The 23,296-nt window shown below is 43.9% G+C and overlaps 1 protein-coding gene and 1 long non-coding RNA gene across 3 annotated transcripts in view; both read left to right on the forward strand.

Annotated features, from left to right (window-relative positions):
• The window catches only part of LOC134484129 (uncharacterized), a 143,907-nt gene extending 132,695 nt beyond the window's left edge, over window positions 1-11,212 (forward strand). Inside the window, exon 4 of one of the 2 annotated variants that reach the window (XR_015646493.1) lies at window positions 8,857-11,212. This is a non-coding gene — a long non-coding RNA (uncharacterized LOC134484129). The remainder of the gene's footprint in view (window positions 1-8,856) is intronic. The other variant, XR_015646495.1, reaches the window with a different exon arrangement.
• Window positions 11,213-17,574: 6,362 nt separating this feature from the next.
• Window positions 17,575-19,457, forward strand: Smptb (polypyrimidine tract-binding protein). Its single transcript, NM_182818.1, has one exon. The coding sequence runs from the start codon at window positions 17,682-17,684 to the stop codon at window positions 19,446-19,448; it is 1,767 nt and encodes a 588-aa protein (NP_877970.1). The 5' UTR covers window positions 17,575-17,681; the 3' UTR covers window positions 19,449-19,457.
• Window positions 19,458-23,296: the final 3,839 nt, after the last annotated feature.

Below are 23,296 nucleotides of genomic sequence, written 5' to 3' on the forward strand. Positions count from 1 at the left end.
TATGTTGTCCTTTCAGAAGCTAGTAGTCTACTAAATTAGTAGATTCCAAAAAGGTTTTATATACTAATTATGGGGTGTTTGCTCTGAGACAGAGATGGGCAAGAGATGAGTAGTCAGGGGCTAAAGCTTGCTCCAAATAATGTATAATTAGGCTCTGGATCGGCAACATTCCAACCTCTCCACATCACTGCCATTCTAATCAGTCAGTTTTTATAAATACAGCTTCTTTCCAGGATTTCTCATTCACATAAATATTGTTTCACATTCTATTGGTTTCATTGTCTTTTTAACAGCACTTTTTGTTAGAAATAAATTCTGGTGGATGACACAAAGAAAGAGACCACCACTGCAACTGAAGTGTTCAAAGCACTTTTGATCAAAAGGCTGTGCTCAGAAGAACAAACATATGAAAATAGGAAGTGTAGTTGGCTTTTATTCAAACTCAGGTAGTGACTGTATCTTTTTCTCACTGGCTGGGGTCCAACCTCATGTCTTATTTAATTGGCTATTCTGAACGAAAAGGGCATGTGGGACATAAAAGAAGTGGACAGAGGTCACTGGGTTACTTGCTCCAGGACATAAAATTCTTGGAATGCAGCAGGGGCCTTTGTATAAACAAAGATTTTTCAAGACAATTTTGAGGAGAGAAAAAGATTTGAATTCTTTGTCCTAAAAAGAAGTTTTATAGTATTTAACAGAAAACTAAAGTGTAACGGTTCTTACACTTTTGATGAAATTCAATATATCTATTTTTCCTTTGTTTGCTTTAGGCTTTATGTCTCAAAATTATTACTGAATGACTACTCCTAGGTATGTTTGAGGAGCGAGTTTCTTGTAGATATGAGAGAGAGAACATCCAGAGGCCTTAGGACGAGTCCAGACTGAACATGGCCATGAGAAGATGGAGCTGGGGAAAGCAAGAAAAAGAGAGGACAGCAAGCAGACTATGAAAGATCCAAGAGTGGAGCCAGCCAGGAGCCGAGAGAGCTCAAGAAAGATGGCTGAGTTATATGGGAAAGAGAATCCTGAGGGTAAAAGTGGAAGTCTAAACCTTGGGAGGGAAAGGTTTAGGGTAGAGGGTAGAGTGAGAGGTGCTGAGAAGAGCCACAGGTACTAAAACTTCTCTCAAATTTCTTTGAGGCGTAACAATTACCAAACACAGGGCCATGTGTTAGATTATTAAAAGGTAGCTGTAGAGAAACTGGAGACAGAAAGAAAGAGAAGCTTGCTCTGACTTTAAGCGGTATCATGTTTACTCAAGGTGAGGGACACCATTGTCACCCACATCTATGGATGGCCAAAACTTCTTCAAAGTTTCCATTTGGGTCTTTGGGCCATTTTGAGCTAATTCTTTATACTTGACCTAAGGTTATGTTATCAGACTTAGGGCTCTTAGCCTATGCCCCCAACAAGTCAGGTTTGGACTCCTGTCCTCAATAAACCAATTAAAGAAGTTGCATGAATAGTGAAAAGCAGAAAAAGGAGGTATATTCAATGTGGCCACAAAAGGAGACCAAGTACATAATGGGAGAGATGTCCTAGCCTGTTTATTTTTCTGACCCTAATTTGGCTATAAATTCATCGTCCTTTAACAATCTCTACTTCCTAATTTCCTTTAAGTTACAGGAAAACTCTGAATCTGAACATCCCCAGTAAGAAACATTGGTAAAGCCAGCCTAGAGATAAACTTGTTACTGACTGATATCACCCTGAAAACCTCCCAGCCATTATTGGGGTGGAATTCAAGAGAATTCCAAGCGGCTGAAGGTTGTTCCCTGATTCCTTGACCCTTGGGTGTGGGTTGGCCCACATATAGATGATTTGATTAAGGATAGAGATGACTTAGTAATGGAAAAAGCAAAGGCCCAGAACAGTAAACACAGTAGAGGAGATTCGAGAGAATCATATATAAAAGTCAGAAACACCAGAAAGACTAGAAACTCTTTGCTTACCTGGGCTTTATTCAACCATGGGATCATGCTCATAAAAGCCTGCATTATAGAAGCATGAAAAAAAATCGGTTGCAGTGGAAACTTCTAGTTCTTCTAGTTACATCAAATGATGGTTTGCTGGGCACACAGGTGAAAGGATATCTTGCTAAAGCAAACACTTGAAAGACATCCTGAAGCAGACACAGATGAAAGGATGTTTGGATATAGCAAATACATGAAAGGACACTTGATGACAGGGTATAAATATGACCCACAAACAATGGGAGACAAGCACATAGCATTGGCTTGGTTTGCTCCACCTTGCTATTCTTCACTAAAGACACGCATGCATTGGTTTGTGTTACATAGTGTTGTTGAGGTCAACTTGTAACACTGTCATTGAGAGAAACTCACCCAAGAACTGCTCCTGATGTTCCTGTGGCAGGTTGATGCCTATGTGGCCTCTCCTTAGGCTGGGTGGCGAGACTGGCTGTTTCTTCAGGATCGAACTACAGCTGCCTGGTGTCTGCTTGCTAAAAGAACCGGACTGTAGCTGTTGGTTCATGCCTGGTGTCTGCATGCCTAGAGGACTGGTCCACAGCTGCTGAATTGTATTTGTTGTTTGCTCGGGACTGAACTGCTGCCAAAGAAGGTTAAGCTCGTCCCCAAAGAACTATTGCTGAACAGGTCCACTTCCCCCACATCCTAATAACTTTTCTCCTCCACCACCTCTGCTGGGTGGTGGGCTAGAGGAGAGGTTGAGCCCTTACTAAAAGTACGTTGCAAACAAATTTATGCCTACTGTTGGTATTGTGCAAATGATTCATAAAATATCATAGATATCTCAGCCCACACCTACCACACTCTTTTGCTCTCTTGGAGCTGGGGCATAGGCCATGTTTGGCACCTCCAAACTTCTCTGTGTCTCTCCTTTAATATACTATATCCTTTCTTGTAACTATTCATGCCTTTCTGCAATATTAATTTAAAAGAAGCACAAGAACCTGGAAACTCTAATAGTCCCCTCTAGACTCAAATCCATATCTGTAACAAAGGGCCTCTTCCTACTTGTGAAGAGTACTCTAGATGCTCAATTTTATTATGTTGATAATTCTTGGTGGACTTTCTTAGTCTGGACCATTGTATTGATGTGTGCTTTTGGCACAAATTTGTAAAGAAGGTTTTTTGAAACTCTTGTCATTTTGAAGATTTGTTTGATTCATTTGCTGAGTAGTTGTACAGTTATGTAATCACTCGACAAGAATGAAGATACTCCTGTATGCCCCTCCCTTTGGCTATAAGACGTTTGAGACAGTACACCCAAAGCCAATGGAATATCTTCAGAAACCTCATGCTGGAGGAAGGAAAAATCTGAGAGCCTGGTATAGTCCAGAGAGAAACATGTCTCCCAGAAAGAGATATGCAACTTGTCAGATCACTTTGCAGGAGAAACTAGCAACGGCAAAGATGATGGAAATGTGGGATTACATTAGTTATTGTAACTCCTTAGTTATGCATAACTCTGACCCCATTTAAACCTGAACCTCATGTCAGCACCCTGAAGTTTGATTTGAGGGATCACTAGATGCCCCTGTTGCTCCTTCTATTGTGACTGTGTCCTTGTTAGGGTTGTGAGTGTTGTAATGAAGCAGGACCAAAGCAACTTGGGGAGGAAAGTGTTTATTTGCTTTACATATCCACACCGCTGTTTATCAGCAAAGGAAGTCTAGACAGGGACTGGAACAGGGCAGGAACTTGGAGGCAGGAGCTGATACAGAGGTCAAGGAGGGACACTGCTTACTAGCTTGCTCAGCTTGCTTTCATGTAGAACCCATAACAACTAGCCCAAGGATGGCACCACCTATGATGAGGTGAGCCCTCCCTCATCAATCACTAATTAAGAAAATGCTTTATAGTTAGGTCTTATGGAGGCATTTTCATAATAGAAGTTTCCTCCTTTCAGATAACTCTAGCTTGTGTCAAGTTGACATAAAACTAGCCAGCACTAGCTGCGTTGAATAAATATTTTTCTTTTTATCACTATTAGTTGTGTCTTTAATTGGCCTATTGGGTGTTGGTGACTTGTCTTCCCTGAGGTTTGAGGGAAAGGGTTTGATGAAGGCATCCCATTAGGACTAAGTACTTCAAAGTCTCTTGTTCTGTACACACTATCCAGTTGTGGATCTCTGTGTTACTTTACATCTTCTGCAAGAAGAATCTTTTCTGATTAGGGTTAAGTGATACACTAATTTATGAGTATAACAGTTTGTCATTAAGAATTCTTAGCAGAATTATCCTAATAGGTTTTCACCTATGTTCATGACCTATCTAGTCACATATTCTTGGCCAGTTTAGCATTGTCAAGTATGAGCTCCATCTTATAAGGTAAGCCTTAAGTCTAATTTTCAAAAAGGATTTGGTTATTTCTATAACATTCATACCACCATTACACCAGTATATCTTATTGGCAGTTCACTGTTATAGGTTACAGAGTTTGTAGCTGTGTTTATTGATTATTACTTTTTTTCACCTAGTAGCAAATGATAAGACATGCTGGCAAAAATGCATCTATCTTATTCATAGAGGATAGGAGTGAAAGCTGGCACAACTACTATAGAAATCAGTGTGGAGGGTTCTCAAACTGAAAATTCATCAACCTAAAGATCCAACTTGGGCATATACCCAAAGGACTCCCCATCTTACTACGGAGACATTTGCTCATCTATGTTTATTTCTGCCCTATTCATAAGAGCCTAAAATTGGAAATACCATATATGTCCTTCAACTATGAATAGATAATGAAAATGTGGTACATTTACATAATGGAATATTATCCAGCTGGTATTAAAAATAAAATTATGAAATTTGAAGGTGAAGGCAGAAACAATCATCCTGAGTGACATAAACCAGACACCAACAATCAAATACTGCACGTTTTCTCTTATATATGGATCATAACTTTTAAGATTTTTATATATGTGTGACAGTCTGAATAATCACAAAGGTTAGATAATCGGAAATGGATCAGGGGTAGGAGAAGATCTCTCAAGAAAGGGAATAGAATATATTGTTATGGAGAGAGAAAGGGAAACTAGAATGGGAGGATTAAATGGGGATGGAAAAGCAGTGGAAAAGGGACTGTAGGGAACAGCAACTAATATACTAAAGGTCTTTTAAAAATGAAATGGAAACATACTATTGTAGAAACTTCCCAAAATATGTACATATATGAATGAAATTTAAATGGAAACACCATATAATAAGGGAGATAATGCCCTGGCTAGAAATATGCTACCAAGTAAAGCCGCTAGTGCCAGGAATGGATTTGTGATAGCCAGAAACTAGAAACAACCTAGATGTCCCATGACAGAAGAATGGATACAGAAAACGTGGTTCAATTACACAATGGAATACTACTCAGCTGTTAAGAACAAGGACATCCTGAGTTTTGCAGGCAAATGAATAGAACTAGAAAATATCATCCTGAGTGAGGTAACTCAGATCCAAAAGGACATGCATGGTATGTATTCACTAAAAAATGGATATTAGCCCCCAAACTGTACAGAATACCCAAGATACAGTTGAACTCAAAATGTTCAACAAGCTGAAGGGCCCAAGTAAAGGCGCCCCAGACTCACTTGGGAGGGAGAAGAAAGCAACCACAAGCGGGAGAGGGAGGGAGGGATAGAGAAGGGAAAGGGCATGGGGGCAGGGCAGAGAGGAACATGATCTGGTATTGGGTGGGGGAAAGAACTGAAGCCCAGAGGGCCAGCAGAAAGAATGGGAACAGGTGACCTCCGGAGGTAGGAGGTTGGGAGGACACTCTAGAATGTACCAGAGACCTGGGAAGTGAAAGACTCTCATGACTCAAAGGGGGAACCCTAGATGAAAGGACCTACAGTGGGGAGGGGGAACTTATTGAATCCACCTCCAGCAGAAAGACAAGGCGTCAAGTAAGGGATAGGGTTGCTATCCCACAGTCAAAACTCTGACCCATAATTCTTCCTGTCTGAAAGAACTGCAGGGATGAATGAAAATGGAGAAGAACCTGAGGGAAAGAAGACCCAGCGACAGGCCCAAAGTTGGATCCAGCTCAAGGAGAGGCCCCAAGACCTGACACTATTACTGAGGCTATGGCGCGCTCACAAAAGGGGACTTATCATGGCTTCCCTCCAAAAGACCCAACAAGCAGCTGAAAGAGTCAGATGCAGATATGTGCACCCAACCAATGAACAGAAGCTGCTGACCTCTCTGGTTGAATTAGGGAAGAGCTGGAGGAAGCTGAGGGAGAGGGCAATCCTGTAGGAGGACCAACAGTCTCAATTAACCTAGACCCCCGAGATCTCTCAGACACTGGATCATACATCAGCTAATATGAGACCCCCCAACACATATACAACAGAGGAGTGACAGGTCTTGGTTCAGTCAGAGAAGATGCATCTAACCCTCAAGAGACTGGAAGCCCCAGAGAATTTAGAGGTCTGGTGGGGTGGGTGGGGTTGAGTGGGGACATCCTCATGGAGACAGGGGTGGGGGTGGTGGTGGCAGAGAGGAGGTATAGGATGTGGAACAGTTGAAGGGTGGACGAGGAGAGGAATAAAATCTGGATTGTAAAAATAAAAATTAAAAAATTAAAAAAGAAAAGAAAATATTAAAAAGTATACAAGACATTTACTGATAGTTAAGTGACAAAGAAAAGTATTAAAAGTGAAAAGAAATTGGTGTGATTTATTAGCTACTTTTCTGTTGCTATAGTAAAACACCATGGCCAAAGACACCTTAAGGAAGAGTTAAGGAATAGAGGCAAGAAAGAGAAGAGGAGAGAAGAGGAGAACGAAGAGGCTAGAGCAGGAATCTGAAAAAAACATAGCACATTTTCAACCGCAAGCACAAAGCAGAGAGCAAACTGTAAGGGGATGCAGTTATAAACTCTCAAAGTCCAATGAAGTCCTTCCCCCAGCAAGGCTGCCTCTACAAAATGCCATTACCAACTGAAGACCAAGTGAAGTAGAAATTTCTGATTTCTTTGCAAAGTCCGTTATTTTGCTGGGGTACACAGGTGAAAGGATGTTTTGATATAGCAGACAATAGAAGAATGTTTTGCTGAGGCAGGCACAGGTGGAAGGATATTTTACTATAGCAGATATATGAAAGGATGTGTGATGTTTAGAAAAAATATAAATATGATCCCCCCATCTGCCAACAGTGGGAGCTGGAGCATTGAATTGCTTTGCTCTGCCTCACTATACTTTGCTAATGACCCACATGTATGGGTTTGCTTTACATTGTGTTTCTGGCCTCTGGTTGTGGTGATGCCATAGAGAGAAACTAGCCAAAGAACTTCTCTTGAGGTTCCTGAGGCTTCTTGCTGCTTCCACAGCCTCAAGACAGTTGGTGAGCCTAGCGGTTTCTTCTGGATTGAACTGCCCTTGCTGGTTCATGTATTGAGACTGACAAGTAGACTGGCCTGCAGCCGTTGATTTGTATTTGGTGTTTACTACTGGACTGAACTACTGATATCCTGACAACGAAGATTGGACTTGCCCCCAAAGAACTATTTCTAAACAGGTCTATTTCCCCTGTATCATAATAATTTCTCTCTTCCACTACCTCTGGTGGGTGATAGGATAGAGGAGAGGTTGAACCTGATTAAAGTGGGTTAGAAAAAAATTTATGCCTACAACCAAGTGTTCAAATATATGACCCTGTATATGGCAACACAGAGTGTTGGATATGCTTGAAAATTTTTACATAAAGAATTAATAGAGCTTGGGAACATGACTCATGGGCAAAGTGCTTCCTGTCCAGGAATAAAGATCTGAGTTTGCATCTCAAACTCCTATGTAAAAGCTAGGTGTAGCACCATGCACAGCTCTAGTCCTAGTGGTGGGGAGCATGGGTGGCTATAGGTGGACCCAGAGCCTTTCTAGCTAGCCAATCCAGGTAAAATGAGGAAGTCGAGACTCAATGAAAGATTATCCCATCTCAAAAGTAAAGGTGGGAATGGTAAATGAAGATACCCAAGGTCAACATCTGTCATCCACATTATGCATGCATAGGCTAATACATCTATACCCCATGCACATTTTCAATACATATGTGAAATTAGTGGTTCATTTTAGTGGGAATTTTTGCTTGATATTTATCATTCTTCTCTCCTGTTTCTGCTTTTGCCACCTGCATTTGTGATTAGTTACTTTTAAAATCGATTACATTTGTATTCCATTCTCATTTGCTTTTGTTTATGTTCTGTGATGATTTGTATATGCTTGGCCCAGGGAGTGGCACTGTTAGAGGGTATGGCCCTGTTGGAGGTGATGTGTCACTGTGGGTGTGGGATTTCAGACCCTCATCCTGCCTTCCTGGATGACAGTATTCTGCTAGCAGTCTTCAGATGATGTAGAACTCTCAGCTCCTCCTGCACCATTCCTGCAGGGATGCTGCCATGCTCCTGCCTTGATGATAACGGACTGAACCCCTAAACCTGGAAGCCAGCCCCAGTTAAATGTTGTCCTTATAAGAGTTGCCTTGGTTATGTGGTGTCTGTTCACAGCAGTAAAACCCTAATTAAGATAGAAGTTGGGGGGTTGGGGATTTAGCTCAGTGGTAGAGCGCTTGCCTAGGAAGCGCAAGGCCCTGGGTTCGGTCCCCAGCTCCGAAAAAAAAAAAAGATAGAAGTTGGTACCAGGGATTGGGATATTGTTGTGACAGGCTTTTGTTTGGAAGAATGTGGATTTTGGGACTTTGGGTTTGGAAAGCAGAGAAAGTCTTTAAATGGGGTTTAATGGACTATCCTAGTAGGAATATGGAAGACTTTGTAACTGAGAGTGATTTTAATTGTGTGGACCTGGCCCAAGAGGTTTCAGTGGAGAATTTCAATATGTGATATTTTTTTTTTGTTTTTTGTTTTTGTTTTTTTTTCCAGAGCTGAGGACCGAACCCAGGGCCTTGAGCTTGCTAGGCAAGCACTCTACCACTGAGCTAAATCTCCAACCCATGTGATGATATTTTGGTGAAGAATGTGACTACTTTTTGCCCTGTTTTGAAAACTCTGCCTGAGACTAAGGTAAAGAGACTCAGATTAATTGCATTGACAAAGGGAATCTCAGAAATGCCCATCATAGACTTTGACCTCTGCTTAAGTCTTATGAAGAGCATTTTAAACAAACAAAGCAAGCTGAGAAAGGAAAAAATATTCTTCAAGTATTAAAGGGACACCAGGAAGTGAAGTAGATCATAATCTTATGTTCTAGGAGATAACAGATTAAGGGATTTTGGGGCAAGATCCTACCTAGCTAAATTTAGATCCAGATGTGGTGGAACACATCTTTAATCCCAGGAGAAAGGCATGTCGATGTCTAAGTTCAAGCTCAATCTGCAGCCAAGCTTAGGCAGTGAAGGAGCTAGAAATCAGAAAGCTAGTGATAATGTAATAGAACAAGGGGGCCATGTTTCAGCTCCTGTAAGCAGCAGAACATGTGGCTCTGGCTTTAGAGTCAAGAATAGAAGGGACTACTGGGACTATTGGTGCAGGTTAACTGGAGCTAAGAAATTAGATTAAGAAGAGACTAGCATCACTGTGGTGAGATCTTCTGGGAAGTGTTTTCTGAGACCATAAAGAAACAGTGTTCCAGAGATAGTCAACATTGCACCTCGTGCTACAGCTGAACTTAGTAATGTGTAACAGTCACCCAGGTCATAATGGTTTTGAAGGCATGAAGGAGACATGAAGAGTAGCTAAGACTTGGCACTGTGACAGGCAAAGTAAGGTCATTGATGAAGATGTAGCCTCAGTTGCAATTGACAGCTCAGAACCAAAGCGATCATTCAAAGGAGTTGAGGTATGGCACAATGAAAAGAGCCTATGAGAGGCTATTGGTATAGCCTAGGTGCAGTGGAAGATCCCAATGTATTAGAGATGCCAGTACCATGGAATGATAACCAAGAACAACAGCAGCAGTGGAGTAGATCAACCTGAGTTTATAGTGCTACAGAGGGCAGAATTGGAGAAGTGACACCTGTCCTTTGGAGGAGTCCAGAAGATTATGCATAGATCCCAGACATTGAAACAAGAATCTGTAACATTGAAGTTGCCTTGGAGACCCCAAAATGTTTGAGATCCTAGAGCCATGGGCTATCTGGTGACAGGGAATGGAATCAGCCCAGGAGAAAGAAGTTGTTGCAGTTAACAAAAATGAAAAAGAAGCTGGAGAATTGAAAACCTCCTTGAAATCAGATTTGGAGACACAGAGTTTGGAGTTTGGCCAGTTGTTTCCCTGTCTTGCCCTGGGGATTACAGTCAAGTGATTTGATGAATCTCAGAAAAGACTTTAAACTTTGGACTTTTAATACTGTTGAGACTGCTACAGACTATGGGGACTTTTGAAGTTGGGCTAAATGTATTTTGCATTATGCTCTGTTTAGGTATGGCCCCCATAGACTCATGTGCTTGAACAAACCTATGGGAGCCAGGAAGTGGAATGTCACGGTTTGAATAAGCTTGGCCTAGGGAGTGGTACTATTTGTAGGTGTGGCCTTGTTGGAGTAGGTGTGTCACTGTGGGCATGGCTTAATCCCCTTATCCTAGCTGCCTGGAAGCCAGTATTCTGTTAACAGCACCTTCAGATGAAGCTGTAGAACTCTGAGCTTTTCCTGCACCATGCCTTCCTGGATGCTGCCATGTTCCTGCCTTGATGATAATGGACTGAACTTCTGAACCTGTAAGTCAGCTCCAATTAAATGTTGCTCTTAAAAGAGTTGCTTTGGTCATGGTGCCTGTTCACAGCATTAAAACCCTAACTAAGACATATATTAACATATGTACATGGTACTTCAAATTTTATTGGAAGTTATCCTGAATATTTATAAGAAGTTAACGATGAAATTATTGCACTGCCACACAGAGAATTTTGGTGCTAGTACTTTACTATCCCTTCACCTGCCTATTATGGAAATTCTTCCTCCTTGATTACTATGTTTTTAGATTCTCAATTTCTGTAAAAGATTTAAAGGTGTCATTTTGTTAAAATTCCTCCTTATTGGTAGAAAATAATTCACTATTATGTAATTTTTTTCAAAATCTACTTTTAATAATGGTTCTGAAATGCTTTAGCCCATCAGCCACCAGAGGTAGTAGAAAAGAAAGGATATGTGGTGGTGGTGGTGGTGGTGGTGGTGGTGGTGGTGGTGGTGGTGGTGGTGGTGGTGGTGGTGGTGGTGGAAATAGACCTGTTTAGCAATGGTTCTTTAAAACAATTCCCATCTGCGTTGTCTGGAAATTGGCAGTTCAGTTTATAGGTTATCAGGACAGCTTGATCCATTAGTAAACACTTCGCAGATATACCAACAGTCTAGTTCAGTAAAGTCAAGATAGCAAATGCGAATCAGCAGTGGTGGCACTACCAAGCAGAGACAGCCAGGCCTCAGCTTTGTCTTGATTCAGCAGGAGGGACTCAGAAGGACACCAGGAGACTTTCTCAGCAAAGACAGGAGACCAACAAACATCACACAGCTAGCTCTACTAATGAGCGAAGCTCAGCCTCTGTCACTGTCTGCTGAGTCCTTTTTATACTCCCTCCAAATATCATATGCCATCCACAGGTCTTGCATGTGAGTCTGACTTAGTAAAACTCCACTTGAGTCTGTTTCAGCTGACATCACTCTATTAATCACCTTGAGACTACAAAAAATAACAAGAAACTGCAACACACCACCAGAAGTTTTTTGGCGAATTTCGTTCTCCAGAGTCTCAACAAATGGAGCTCAATTACACAATATAAGTCAGACCAACACATGCATGTCATTTGCAAAGAATCTTTCATTATGTGCCCTTTCACGTACTTGCTTTAATGGAACATCCTTTCACTTATGTCTGCTTCAGCTAATCATTCCTTCATGTGTCTGCATTAGCCTTTCACCTGTGTCCACTTCAGAAAAACACTCCTTCATGTGTTTGCCCCAGCAAAATACCATCCAACACAACTGACTATCCAAAGAACCCTTAAGTTTCCACTTCACTATTATATAAGGTATAATAAGTTTAGTTATTGCTTCTGTTCTATTTTTAAATTAGTTGTGTCCAAGAATGAACTATGTTTGCAATTGTTTGTTGTTTCCTTGAGAGACTTGAATCCTACTGTATTTGGATATAGTATATACTACACATGTCAAGTAGATCAACATGACTGTCAATGATGCTCAGATTGTATATCTTCTGGTCATCTGCTTCCTGATTTACCAATTACTGGCAGAGGAGTGTTGAGATCGCCCATTACCACTGTGAACTTTCTCATGCTATTCTCCTAGATTTCTTTCATATGTTTTAGCACTGTCATTGGGGCACAATATAATGTCCTTTTGGATGGTTGACCCTTTGTCATTTTATAACATTTATCTTTCCTTTTAGTCATTTCTTAATCTGACATTTGCTTCATTTGAAAGTAATGCATCTGTTGTACCTTTCTTTGTAGTGAGGCTTTCTTCATACTTTTAAAAACAATAAAAAAAAAAAAAACCACCAACAACAAAACCAAACCATTATATTGAATGTGAGTGCCTTATATACCAATTATACCTTTTCCATAATCCACCCTGAATGCTAGTGTTTTCTTGGGAGTACCAATACTGTGTCTATATTAAATGAACATTGTTATAATCTGATTCATGTGAATCATAGTCACTGGCAAACATTTTCTTCTTACTCCATGTTTCCTTTGTTTCTGATTGCTCCAATTTTAACCTGTTTGGTTATTATTTTTACTTTACTTTTAAATTGATTTGTTTTTTATGTGTGAGTGGTTTTGCTCTCATATATGTCTGTGCATTGTGTATGTTCTGGAACTAGTATTATGGACAAATGTGAACCACCATGTACATGATGGGAATTGAACCCAAGTTCTTCACAAGTAGAGCAGGTGCTCTTAACTGCTGAGCATCTCTCCAGCCAACGATTGTCTCATTTTAACTGAACAATTTATGTCATTCCATTGGTGTTGCTACTAGAATATTGGTATTAAAATAGATCTCTCCCTCTCCCTCTCCCTCTATCCCCTCCTCCTTCCCCTCCCCCCCCCCGCCTGAAGATTAGGATGCAAACCTCTCAGCTACTTCTCTAGTACCATGCCTGCCTACTTATCGCCATGATACTAACCACTGATATTTGACTAACCCTGTGGAACTGTGAGCAAGCCCCCAAATAAATGTTTTCTCTTAGAAATAGTCTTGGTCATGGTGTCTCCTCACAGTAGTCATTGTTAAGACACTTTCCAATATACATATTTACCTTCTTAAGTCTACCCCCAAATAACAGAACTAATAGTGCATCACTTACTTTGTAGGGATAGTACCCAAAAGCATACTCTGTATGTTCCTGACACTCATCTCACTAACTCACAAGCTAGAACAACACTGTAGATTGTTCAGTCATCTTTAGAATACAAGAATATATAAATTACGAATGATGCCATTTACTTTAATTTGTTCATTGACTTTATGGAAATCCAATTTCATGATTTATATTATTTTTTTCTGTCTTTTAGGGTTCTTTTGGCTATGAAAATTCAGATCAGCACTTTGAGTAATTATATTAAATGTCCTTTAAAATCTGTTAGTCTAATGTGAGTATATTTACAGAAATCAGTCATATTTCTAAAAAAAAAGTCTGTTCAATTGAAAAGTAGTCTAATAATTTTTAAACTGATAAAATGTATTTTTATTTAACAAATGAAATTTCCGATTTTTTTCTGCCTTACCAACTAGAGTCATTAAAATAAGAGCACAAAATTTGGAAGATTATTTAAACTATAAAGATCTTAAACTTAATCTTGCCGTGGTGACTAAAACAAAAAGGATGGTGTCTCCCAAGTTTACAGAACACATTGCAATCCTTATGAGAACAGTTGTACAGCAGGTTTTCAACAAACCTGGTGTGGTATTCTGTAAAGTGGAAGATCCTGGGCTATTTTATACATTAGAACTGGCATTGTACCAAGAAGAAAAGTTGGATTTTTTTTTTAATTTCTCTTATGTTTGTATGATGTTGTTGTATATAATTACAATGGACACCCTTTTACATTAATTTTTATGTGGTCTTTTTCTGAACAGGATACTAAAAATAAAATACTCAGAATGCTTTTACACCTAAAAAAAATAGTTCTTTCGGGCTGGAGAGATGGCTCAGTGGTTAAGAGCACTGACTGCTCTTCCAGAGGTCCTGAGTTCAATTCCCAACAACCACATGGTGGCTCACAACCATCTGTAATGGGATCTGATGCCCTCTTCTGGTGTGTCTGAAGACAGCTACAGTGTACTCATACATGAAATAAATAAATAAATCTTTTTTTTTTTAAAAAAGAGAGCTCTTTCAGAGCAGCTTTTATGAGATAGATTTGTGTTTTAAAATTTTTATCCATTCAGTAGTGACAAATTTCCAGGATGTTTAAGTGTAGGTACATGGGGGTATATTTTCCTTCTCTATGAGCATTTGGAGTAATTCAGCCCACCCTGTTTCTCTGAATGAATGCCTAAGAAAAAACAACCCAACCATTGGCTCAGGTACGTTCAGCTCATTTGCTTTAGAAAAAAATGAGGAAATAGTTTATGGATGGCTCCATGGTAGTAGGGGCAGAGACATGTATACTTAAGAGGACTGAATCTCTGTCAGTAGGAGGAACCTTAGCCCTGGACTGTGATCTTCAAAAGAGTTTCTCTGGTGATGCTACCTTCACCTCATGCTCTCTTTCCTTTCTCTGGCCACAGTGTTCTCACATTGTTTCCCCCGGATGTCACTTTTGAATGTTTATTCTTTAGATTGGGCATGGTGGCTATAGGTGACTGAGGCAGGGAGAATACCTGTTCTCCACCTAGGAATAGGCTGTGACAAAAAATTTTTCCCAGGACAGTTAATTTTCATTTGAGAGAAGGCTCTGAGGACATTTGACATCAAGCATTCCTTTCAATTATCCAGGAAAGGCAAGGAACACTGTCGCCCAAGCAGCTCTTGAGCATGAACCAACAGGCTGCAAGTAACAGGGAATGTTTGCAGTCCTCCACATTCCGTTCTTCATCTATTCACCACCTCAGCCTTCCCATCAGTTGGGGGGCTGAGGCCTTTCCTCCACGATGGAAATCTCAAATGTTACATGCTGTGTACTGTAGTTGTTCAAGATTCCAGGCATCCAGCATAACTCCAGTCTCCACTCACTGCTGTGTCCAAAAATGCTCAGGGACTCAGTTTCTTGTTCTAAAGGCTGGCAATTTCCTGTCTCTGAGCATATTAGAGCTGCATGAATTCTTACTTGTGGCCATGTTTGTGACGTACCTAAATCAGTGCATTCCCTGTGGGTTATACAGACCATGCTCAGTACAGAAAGAAATAAAAAGTGAAAGGACAGATCAGAGATCCAGGAGGGACTGTGGAAATGGAGCAGGACTAGGAAAAAATTGAATTCTAATCTTAATATTTAACTAGAAATGTGAAAGGTAAGATTGGCAAATGTAAGCTGAAATCTTCAGTATCAGCATATACAGTCTCTGAAGCCCCTATGACCAAATGCTTCGGAGTTCATAGAACATGCTGCATGTAGAAACAGCAAAATGAGATGAAGGAATTCCTTGTGCAATAAAGAAGAGTTTCTCCAGCCAAGCATAAATAATCTTGCCAAGAGAAAAATCCCAACCATTGGATCAGGTAAGAGCACCTCATTAGACGCAGAAAAAAAAAGAGAGAGAGAGAGATAGAAGAAATAGTTGTCAAACAAAAATAACAGCGAAAATTTATAGAATTTTAGTTTTTAAACTCAGAATAAAATTATGAGGGGGCTAAAGAGTTTCCGAACATTTACTACATTTTTGCATTTCCCCTAACATCTATGTTCTTAAAGTAAGTCATAAGACAAACACTACACAAACAAAAAAGCAAAAATAATTGGTATTGACAATGGGACCACATGACTGTAGATCCCTAAAGCAAACGCATTCATGTGCTCACCACCAGGACCATGAATGATATTGAAAATTAGCCACAGTGATCAAACACAAACTAGTCTCTATAGTTCTGAGTGTCATCACTTTAGTATTTAGCTCGTCATACATGTAATCTTTATAAAATTGAAGAACAGAAAATTCTACTCCATTGTGCTTTTCTCAAGGAGATCTTTCTAGCTCTGAGGAAAGGTGTTTTCATGGATCCTATGTAGGAACCATCGAGAACTGAGCTCTTCTCCACATGCCGAAAGATGCAAAAGACCCAAGAGGCTCAAGTTAACTGAAGGACAAAGAGTTGTGCCTAGCAACAGATGACATTCTTTCCCATTTTCAGACAGAGACTATATTCCAAAACTTAACTCTAGGTTTAAAAGTGATCCAGGTAAATACATCCTCAGCAGAGGGGCCCCCTGTACTTCTGTGGCTCAGTTCCCGAACCCCGCGACTCCCTAGTGCTCAACTCCTCCAGCTAAAACATGGAGTCTACCCTGAACTTACTGGTATCTCCTCCACTCCGGACCGTGCACAAAGGCCTCTTTGAGAAGAATGCCGTGGCCACTACATTGTAATACACTGTAATTTAGCATCTTTATCTCTTTCTCTCTGGCTGAGAAACTGCAGACTGCAGCAAAAACAGGACTTGTTTTTAGCAAAATAACGCAATACCCAAAAGTAAAAGGATTCTAGCAACCAGTGGTTAAACAGCTGATGTACATGGAAGGAAAAATGAAAGGTTGTGTCCAGGTACCTACTTCAGTCCTCTTGTTGAAACCCAGGATGCCACTACTTAATGAAGACTGTTTAGCAGCAGGGAGATTTTCAAGGGAAAAACTGTAAACTTCTGGGCCTAAATGGAGAAGCTAACAGGCAAACAGGCAAAGCCTTGAGAAACTATGCGTGTTCGTTCCTCGAACCCAGGCAGCATATATGGGAAAAACACACGAACACACACACACACACAGAGACAGACGTACACACACACACAAACACACACACACAAACACACACACACAAACACACACACAAACACACACACACAAACACACACACACAAACACACACACACAAACACACACACAAACACACACACACAAACACACACACAAACACACACACACAAACACACACACACAAACACACACACACAAACACACACACACAAACACACACACACAAACACACACACACAAACACACACACAAACACACACACAAACACACACACACAAACACACACACAAACACACACACACACAAACACACACACAAACACACACACACAAACACACACACACAAACACACACACACAAACACACACACACAAACACACACACAAACACACACACACAAACACGGGTGGGGGTAGGGGAGGGAGAGGAAGAGATGGGGGGAGGGAGAGAGGGAGTGAGGAAGGGAGGAAAAGAGGGAAAGAGAGACTAGAGAGCCTGAGAACATGGACAGACAGAAAAAAGATTCAGAGGCCAAGGCAGAGACTGAAACAGAGAGAGCAAGAGAGACACACAAAGTCAGAGAGACTGAAAATGGCCCCAGGACTGTGGGAGGAGCTTCTCAGTGTCCAGTAGTGGAGACATGTGACTTTAATCAGGCCAACATTGTATCCAACAAGGAGCGCTGGGCTCCTCACTCCCCTCCACTCCATCTCCTGCAGTTCTACTCTGGGTGCCTTAGACACAGCAGTTGCTATAGGGCTGTGGTCCTGTGAAGTCTTCTCTCTGCCAGTGTCCTGTCCAGAACCAAGCAGCAGTCATGAGCAGAAACTCGCCCCCCGCAGCTGAAGGAAATGGCAGCAAGAGGTTCAAAGGAGACAGCTGGGGCACCCGGGACCCCTCCAGACTGGTCCACATCCTCAGGCTGCCAAGCTGTGTCACCGAAGGAGAGATTCTCTGTCTCGCTCTGCCTTTCGGGGAGGTCTCCAACCTACTGTTTCTGAGGGCGAAGAACCAGGCCTTCGTGGAGATGAGCACAGAGGAGTCCGCCAACACCATGATCAACTACTACACCTGGATGCCTCCTGTGCTGCGTGGGCAGCCCGTTCACATTCAGTTCGCCCACTACAGGGAGCTCAAGGTAAGCAGCTCCCCCAGCCAGGAGATTTCCCTGAGTCAGGCGGGTGACTCTAGGGAAGCCACTGCCTCCAGTCTGGTGGCTGTTCCTGGCCAGGCTGCTGCCAGTGGCCAGACTGCTGTCCCCAGCCAGTTGGGTGCTCAGCCATGCCTGCCACCTGAGGATTCCTACCAGGCAGGGACTGTGGCCTTGGCCCCCCCTGCCTCTGCTGTGGACACGGAGTTAGTGGTGGCCTGGCAGAGCCCTGTGCTCAGGATACTTGTGGAGAACTACTTTTACCGAGTGACCTTGGAAGTGCTGCACCAAATCTTCTCCAGGTTTGGCACAGTTTTAAAAATCATCACCTGTACCAAGAACAACCGGTTCCAGGCGCTGTTACAGTATGCCCACGTGATGAGTGCCGAGCGTGCCAAGCTGTTCTTGGATGGGCAGAACATCTACGACGCCTGCTGTACACTGCGCATTTCCTTCTCCGGGCTCACCAACCTCATGGTCAAGTACAACAACGACAAGAGCCGCGACTACATGCGCCCAGACCTGCCCTCAGATGACAGTCAGCCCTCTCCGGTCCAGGTCCAGAACATGGCCTCAGCTCTCCCTGCACCTGCCATGAGCTCAGCCTCTCCCTATGCAAGCATTGCGTTACCCCACACCTTTGCAATTCCTCAAGCTGCAGGCTTGGCCAACCCAGAAGTTTTTAAGACCCTGCACCCCCAAGCCATACAGGAAGTGGCAATGGCATCATCATCATCATCATCATCAACAGCAGCAGCGGCAGTAGGAGCAGCAGAAATAGCAGCAGCAGCAGTACCTGGAGCAGAGGGCTCAATGGTCACCTCAGGCTCCCCGGGTGTGGGGAGCCCTGTCCTCCTGGTTGCCAACCTCAACCAAGAGAAAGTCACACCCCGAAGCCTCTTCATTCTCTTTGGTGCCTATGGCGATGTGCACCGAGTGAAGATCTTGTTCAACAGGAAGGAGAACGCGCTAGTGCAGATGGCAGATGGGAGTCAGGCTGAGCTGGCCTTGAGGCACCTGAATGGGCACAAGCTGTATGGGAAGGCTCTCTGCATCCTGCTGTCCAAGCACCAGAGTGTGAAGCTGCCCCGGGAGGGCAAGGAGGACCAGGGCCTCACCAAGGACTATGCCAACTCCCCGCTGCACCGCTTTAAGAAGCCCGGATCCAAGAACTTCCAGAACATCTTTCCGCCCTCAGCCACCCTGCACCTCTCCAACCTACCCTCCTTGGTGTCTGAGGAAGAGCTCAAGAACCTCTTCTCCAGCAACGGGTATGCTGTCAAGGCCTTTAGGTTCTTCCCCAAGAACCACAAGATGGCACTGATCCGGATGGGCTCCACAGAGGAGGCCATCCAGGCTCTTGTAGACCTGCATGGTCACCTCCTAGGCCAGAACCACCACATGCGAGTCTCCTTCTCCAGGATGACTATCTAGAGGACCCGGCTGGGCTCCTCCCCATCACACATCTCCCCTGCCCCCTCTTGAGAAAAGGTAACTTTAAAAGAGACTGGACTAGGGTTGGGGATTTAGCTCAGTGGTAGAGCGCTTGCCTAGCACGGGCAAGACCCTGGGTTCAGTCCCCAGCTCCGGAAAAAAAAAAAAGAACAGAAGAGAGAGAGAGAGAGAGAGAGAGAGAGAGAGAGAGAGAGACTGGACTGACCTTAACAGAACAGAGATGTGTGCTATTGCTTTAGAGAGAGAGAGATGAGCTACTTACTTGATTTTCAAAGGACTGACTAAGGCCCCCTGCCTGCTGGGAGAGGGCCCTAGCAGCCTCCTTTTCCCCTGCAAAGGCAGGGCACTTCCCTGTGGGGATCCAGACATTTGTCTACAGCAGGTGCTCCGGACATTAGAAATGCCACTTTCCTGCCTTGGAGGCCTGCCAGCACCCAAATTTCTAGTATAGTTTGAAGGTAAAGTGGCCTCCAGAGACCGGTGTCTCTGAACTGGTGGTCACCAGCTGGTGGGACTCTTTTGATTGGCTTTGGAACCTTGAGGAGGGAGAGTCCTACTGGAGGGGTGAGTTGCTGGGGGACTGGCCTTGAGGCTCTTTTCTTTAGCCCAGCACCACTTCCTGTTCTTGCTCTGCTGCTTCCTGACCACACGTGCGATGCCGACAGACAGCCTCTTGCCCCTTTTCAGGCTCCTGCTCTGACTACCACACCTTCTCCACCAAGGTGAGACTTACCGTACCCTTTCCCATTCCTCCTTTAAGCCTGGGTATTTGTTCTTAAGCAAGCAGACAAGTAACCAAGGTAGGAAGAGATTAGACAGGGGCCATTCCTATGATAATCCTGGCCATGCAGCATGGAGGGCTTTGGAACTGGTCTCAGGGAGGGATATGGAATGCTTTGGAACTTTGGGCTCAAAGGGGTCTGCAGTGCTCAAAGAAGAGCTTCATGGGCCATTCTGGTGGGGATTGGGTAGACTAGGAGGCCAAGAGAAATCCAGAAGGCAGAGGCCCAGCTTGGGGAATTTCAGAGGGGGAGTAAGGCTCCTATGGGAACCGTGCTGGGGGCCATTGGTGTGACCTTCTGGCAAAAACCCTAGCTGCCCTTGGCTTGTGCCCTGAGAATATGAGTGAGGCAGAAGTCAAATGTAATAGTCTCCTTAGGTTGTTGGGAGAAGCTTACAGACAGGATGGCATTCTGACTGTGTCCTGCTTACTGCTCAGTGTTCTCACACGGGTCCTACAGAGACAGAGAGCAGCAAGTGGAGCAGAAGGGTGTGGAAAATGTGCAGATTGTCAGGGAGAGAAGAGTCCAAACTTACAGACCAAACACAGCTGTCCTCTTTAAAGGATGCGGCCCCAATACAGAGGAGGAAGCCTCGTGGTCTGCACTGGCACAGTAGGGGTGGCACCCGGAGGTCAAGGCCATGCCCACTGAAGGGCTGCTGCCTATAAAAGTGCAAATGTATGGGAAAGTAGAGGCACTGAGGGTTCTCAAAGAGACCATGCCAGAAATCCATGCGCTCTGTCTAAACCACCAAGGTAGACGGAGACCACTAAGGCTTTGGTCTTGAGGGACCATAGGATATCTCAGGCTGATATGGCAACCTCCTCCTCCTCCTCCTCCTCCTCCTCCTCCTCCTCCTCCTCCTCCTCCCCCCCTCCCCCTCCTCCCCCTCCTCCTCCTCCTCCTCCTCCTCCTCCTCCCCCCCTCCCCCTCCTCCCCTTACTGCTGCCACTGCTGCTGCTGCTGCTGGTGATGGTTTTGCAAGCAAGCACATTGCAAGGCTTGGGGATAATAGAGCTTTGGGTCAAGGGTCAGTGAAGCCACTGGGACTAAGTAGCAAAGGGTGGCAGGCAGCAGGATCATATTCCCTGAGAGGAGGCCCCAGGCTGCTGTTGGAATGCTGTTGGGGCAAAGGCTTGTTCACAGTACAGAGCCCAGGAGGTGGGGGCATGCCAAGGACATGCCAAGGCCATCTGCTGAGACAAGCTATCAGCCCAGAGTGGAGCCATCCCAAGAGAGTTGCTACATGTGCCCCAGATGGCAGAGCTGGAGGCACGGGGCTAAGCGAGAACTCTGGAGCCAAGAGTTCCCAGGGTTCCCAGAGAATGAATGGGCATGAAGTGGCAGCAGGGTTTGTTGTGTCCCCCGCTGGGCTTTAGTCTTGCTTTGGTCTGATCTTCCTTTGCTCTTTCCCCAGGCGTGCCATCTTGTGTTGGAAGGATGTAACCTGTCTTTGATTTCACAGGGGCTCACACAGTTAAGATCTGGCCTTGAGTCTCAGAAGAGATCTGGACTCCTGAACACCATTGGAACTGTTAAAGGACCATGAGTGCCTTTGAAACTGGAATGGCATTGCTTGCACTATGAGGTGGCCATGAGACTATGGGGGGGGGGGGCGGGCAGGAGCAGAACTCCATGGTCAGAGCATGTTTGAATGCTTGCTTCTCGGCCTGCATCGCTCTTCTGGAAGGTGGCAGCTCTTTCAGAGGTGGAACGTTGCTGGGGAAACTGAGTCACGTGGGGCCCGATCTTGTGCTTCCATGGCCCAGGCCAGCTTCTTATCCACTCTGTGCTTCATATCTGGGGTGCAGAGTGACCAACCACCTCACAGCACTGTCACCATGCCTTCCCTCTTGCAATGGACTGTATCTCCTAGAACCGCAGACACAAATAAACCTTTCCTGCTAAAAAGTGTTTGTGGATTTTGTTTTTTTGTTTTTTTGCTTTTTGTTTTTTGCCTAGTATCTGATCTCAGCAGAGGGAGAATTAAATGACTACCACAGCCAAAGCCTCCCCCTGTTCCCCTTCTTAACTCTCTGAGCTGAGGCTGAGGGCTCTCTTCCAGGTGAGCTTGCACTCCTGCCTGTTGGCTGGGGTAGGCAAGGCCCCAGGGCACCAGTTTCCACCTTTGGGTCCTGACCCCTGCATGTACATAAGCCCTAGAGGGCAGGACCGAATGTCCCTTTCACAGAGGCCACTTAACACCATCTGGAAACACAGATACTTACATTAGGATTCACAACGGTAGCAAAACTACAGCCATGAAGTAGCAACGAGGGCAATTGGCTGGGCTCACCACAACAAGTGTTCAAGGGTCTCAGCCTTAGGAAGGTTGGGAACCGCTGCCTCAGCGAATAGGGGAAGGCAGCAGGGGCTCCATTGAGGCGGCTTAAACTTTCAAATGCTAGCTATCATTTCAGCAATTGCTCCTCAAACCGTTTGCCACTGCCTAGATGAAAATAAGCCAGGCTTATCACTACTGACTTAAAGATGAGCCACTGGTAGGGGCCTCAGGTGACACAATGATGGAGAGCAAACAGATGAGGGTAAATACTACCAGCTGTGCCTCCCTGACCCGAAGTTGACAACTGCTAAAAGGTAAGTTCACGGTGATAAACGCAGTGAGCTATCTCCTATCTCAAACAAGCATCCTGTCCTTTTGGGCCTCACGGGACAGCCTTTAGCTGACTACAGAAGTTGACCTGGCGTGGCGATAACAGGGAGGTTAATTATTGCTTCTTTGCTTGGCCTAAGGAAGTGGAGCGGTTTTTGTGCTCGAGGCTCAGGTCAGTGTAAGTACAATGAGGATTTCATGTCCCACGTGAATAAATGCCCCAGCCCCAGTGGATAAAGACTTGAGGTGCCTGGTTCCTTCTTGTCCTCTGGTGCATTCCTCTTGACACAACAAGGTTTTCCTTTCTCCTTGGGCTTTAGTAAATGAAATATCCCTTATCCTTTCCTATGGTCTCTGCCTCATTCTTTGAGAAGGTGGGGGCAATGCTGACCTTAGGGAACTTTAGGCAACTTTGCTCAATGACCTTGTTG

Source organism: Rattus norvegicus, chromosome X (genome assembly GCF_021556685.1).
Source record: "Rattus norvegicus strain SHRSP/BbbUtx chromosome X, alternate assembly SHRSP_T2T, whole genome shotgun sequence".
Lineage (NCBI taxonomy): Eukaryota > Metazoa > Chordata > Mammalia > Rodentia > Muridae > Rattus > Rattus norvegicus.

What these genes read in the sequence shown, in the direction of transcription:
- Smptb (NM_182818.1), top strand. Translation starts at nt 17,682, where the DNA reads ATGAGCAGAAACTCGCCCCCCGCAGCTGAAGGAAATGGCAGCAAGAGG.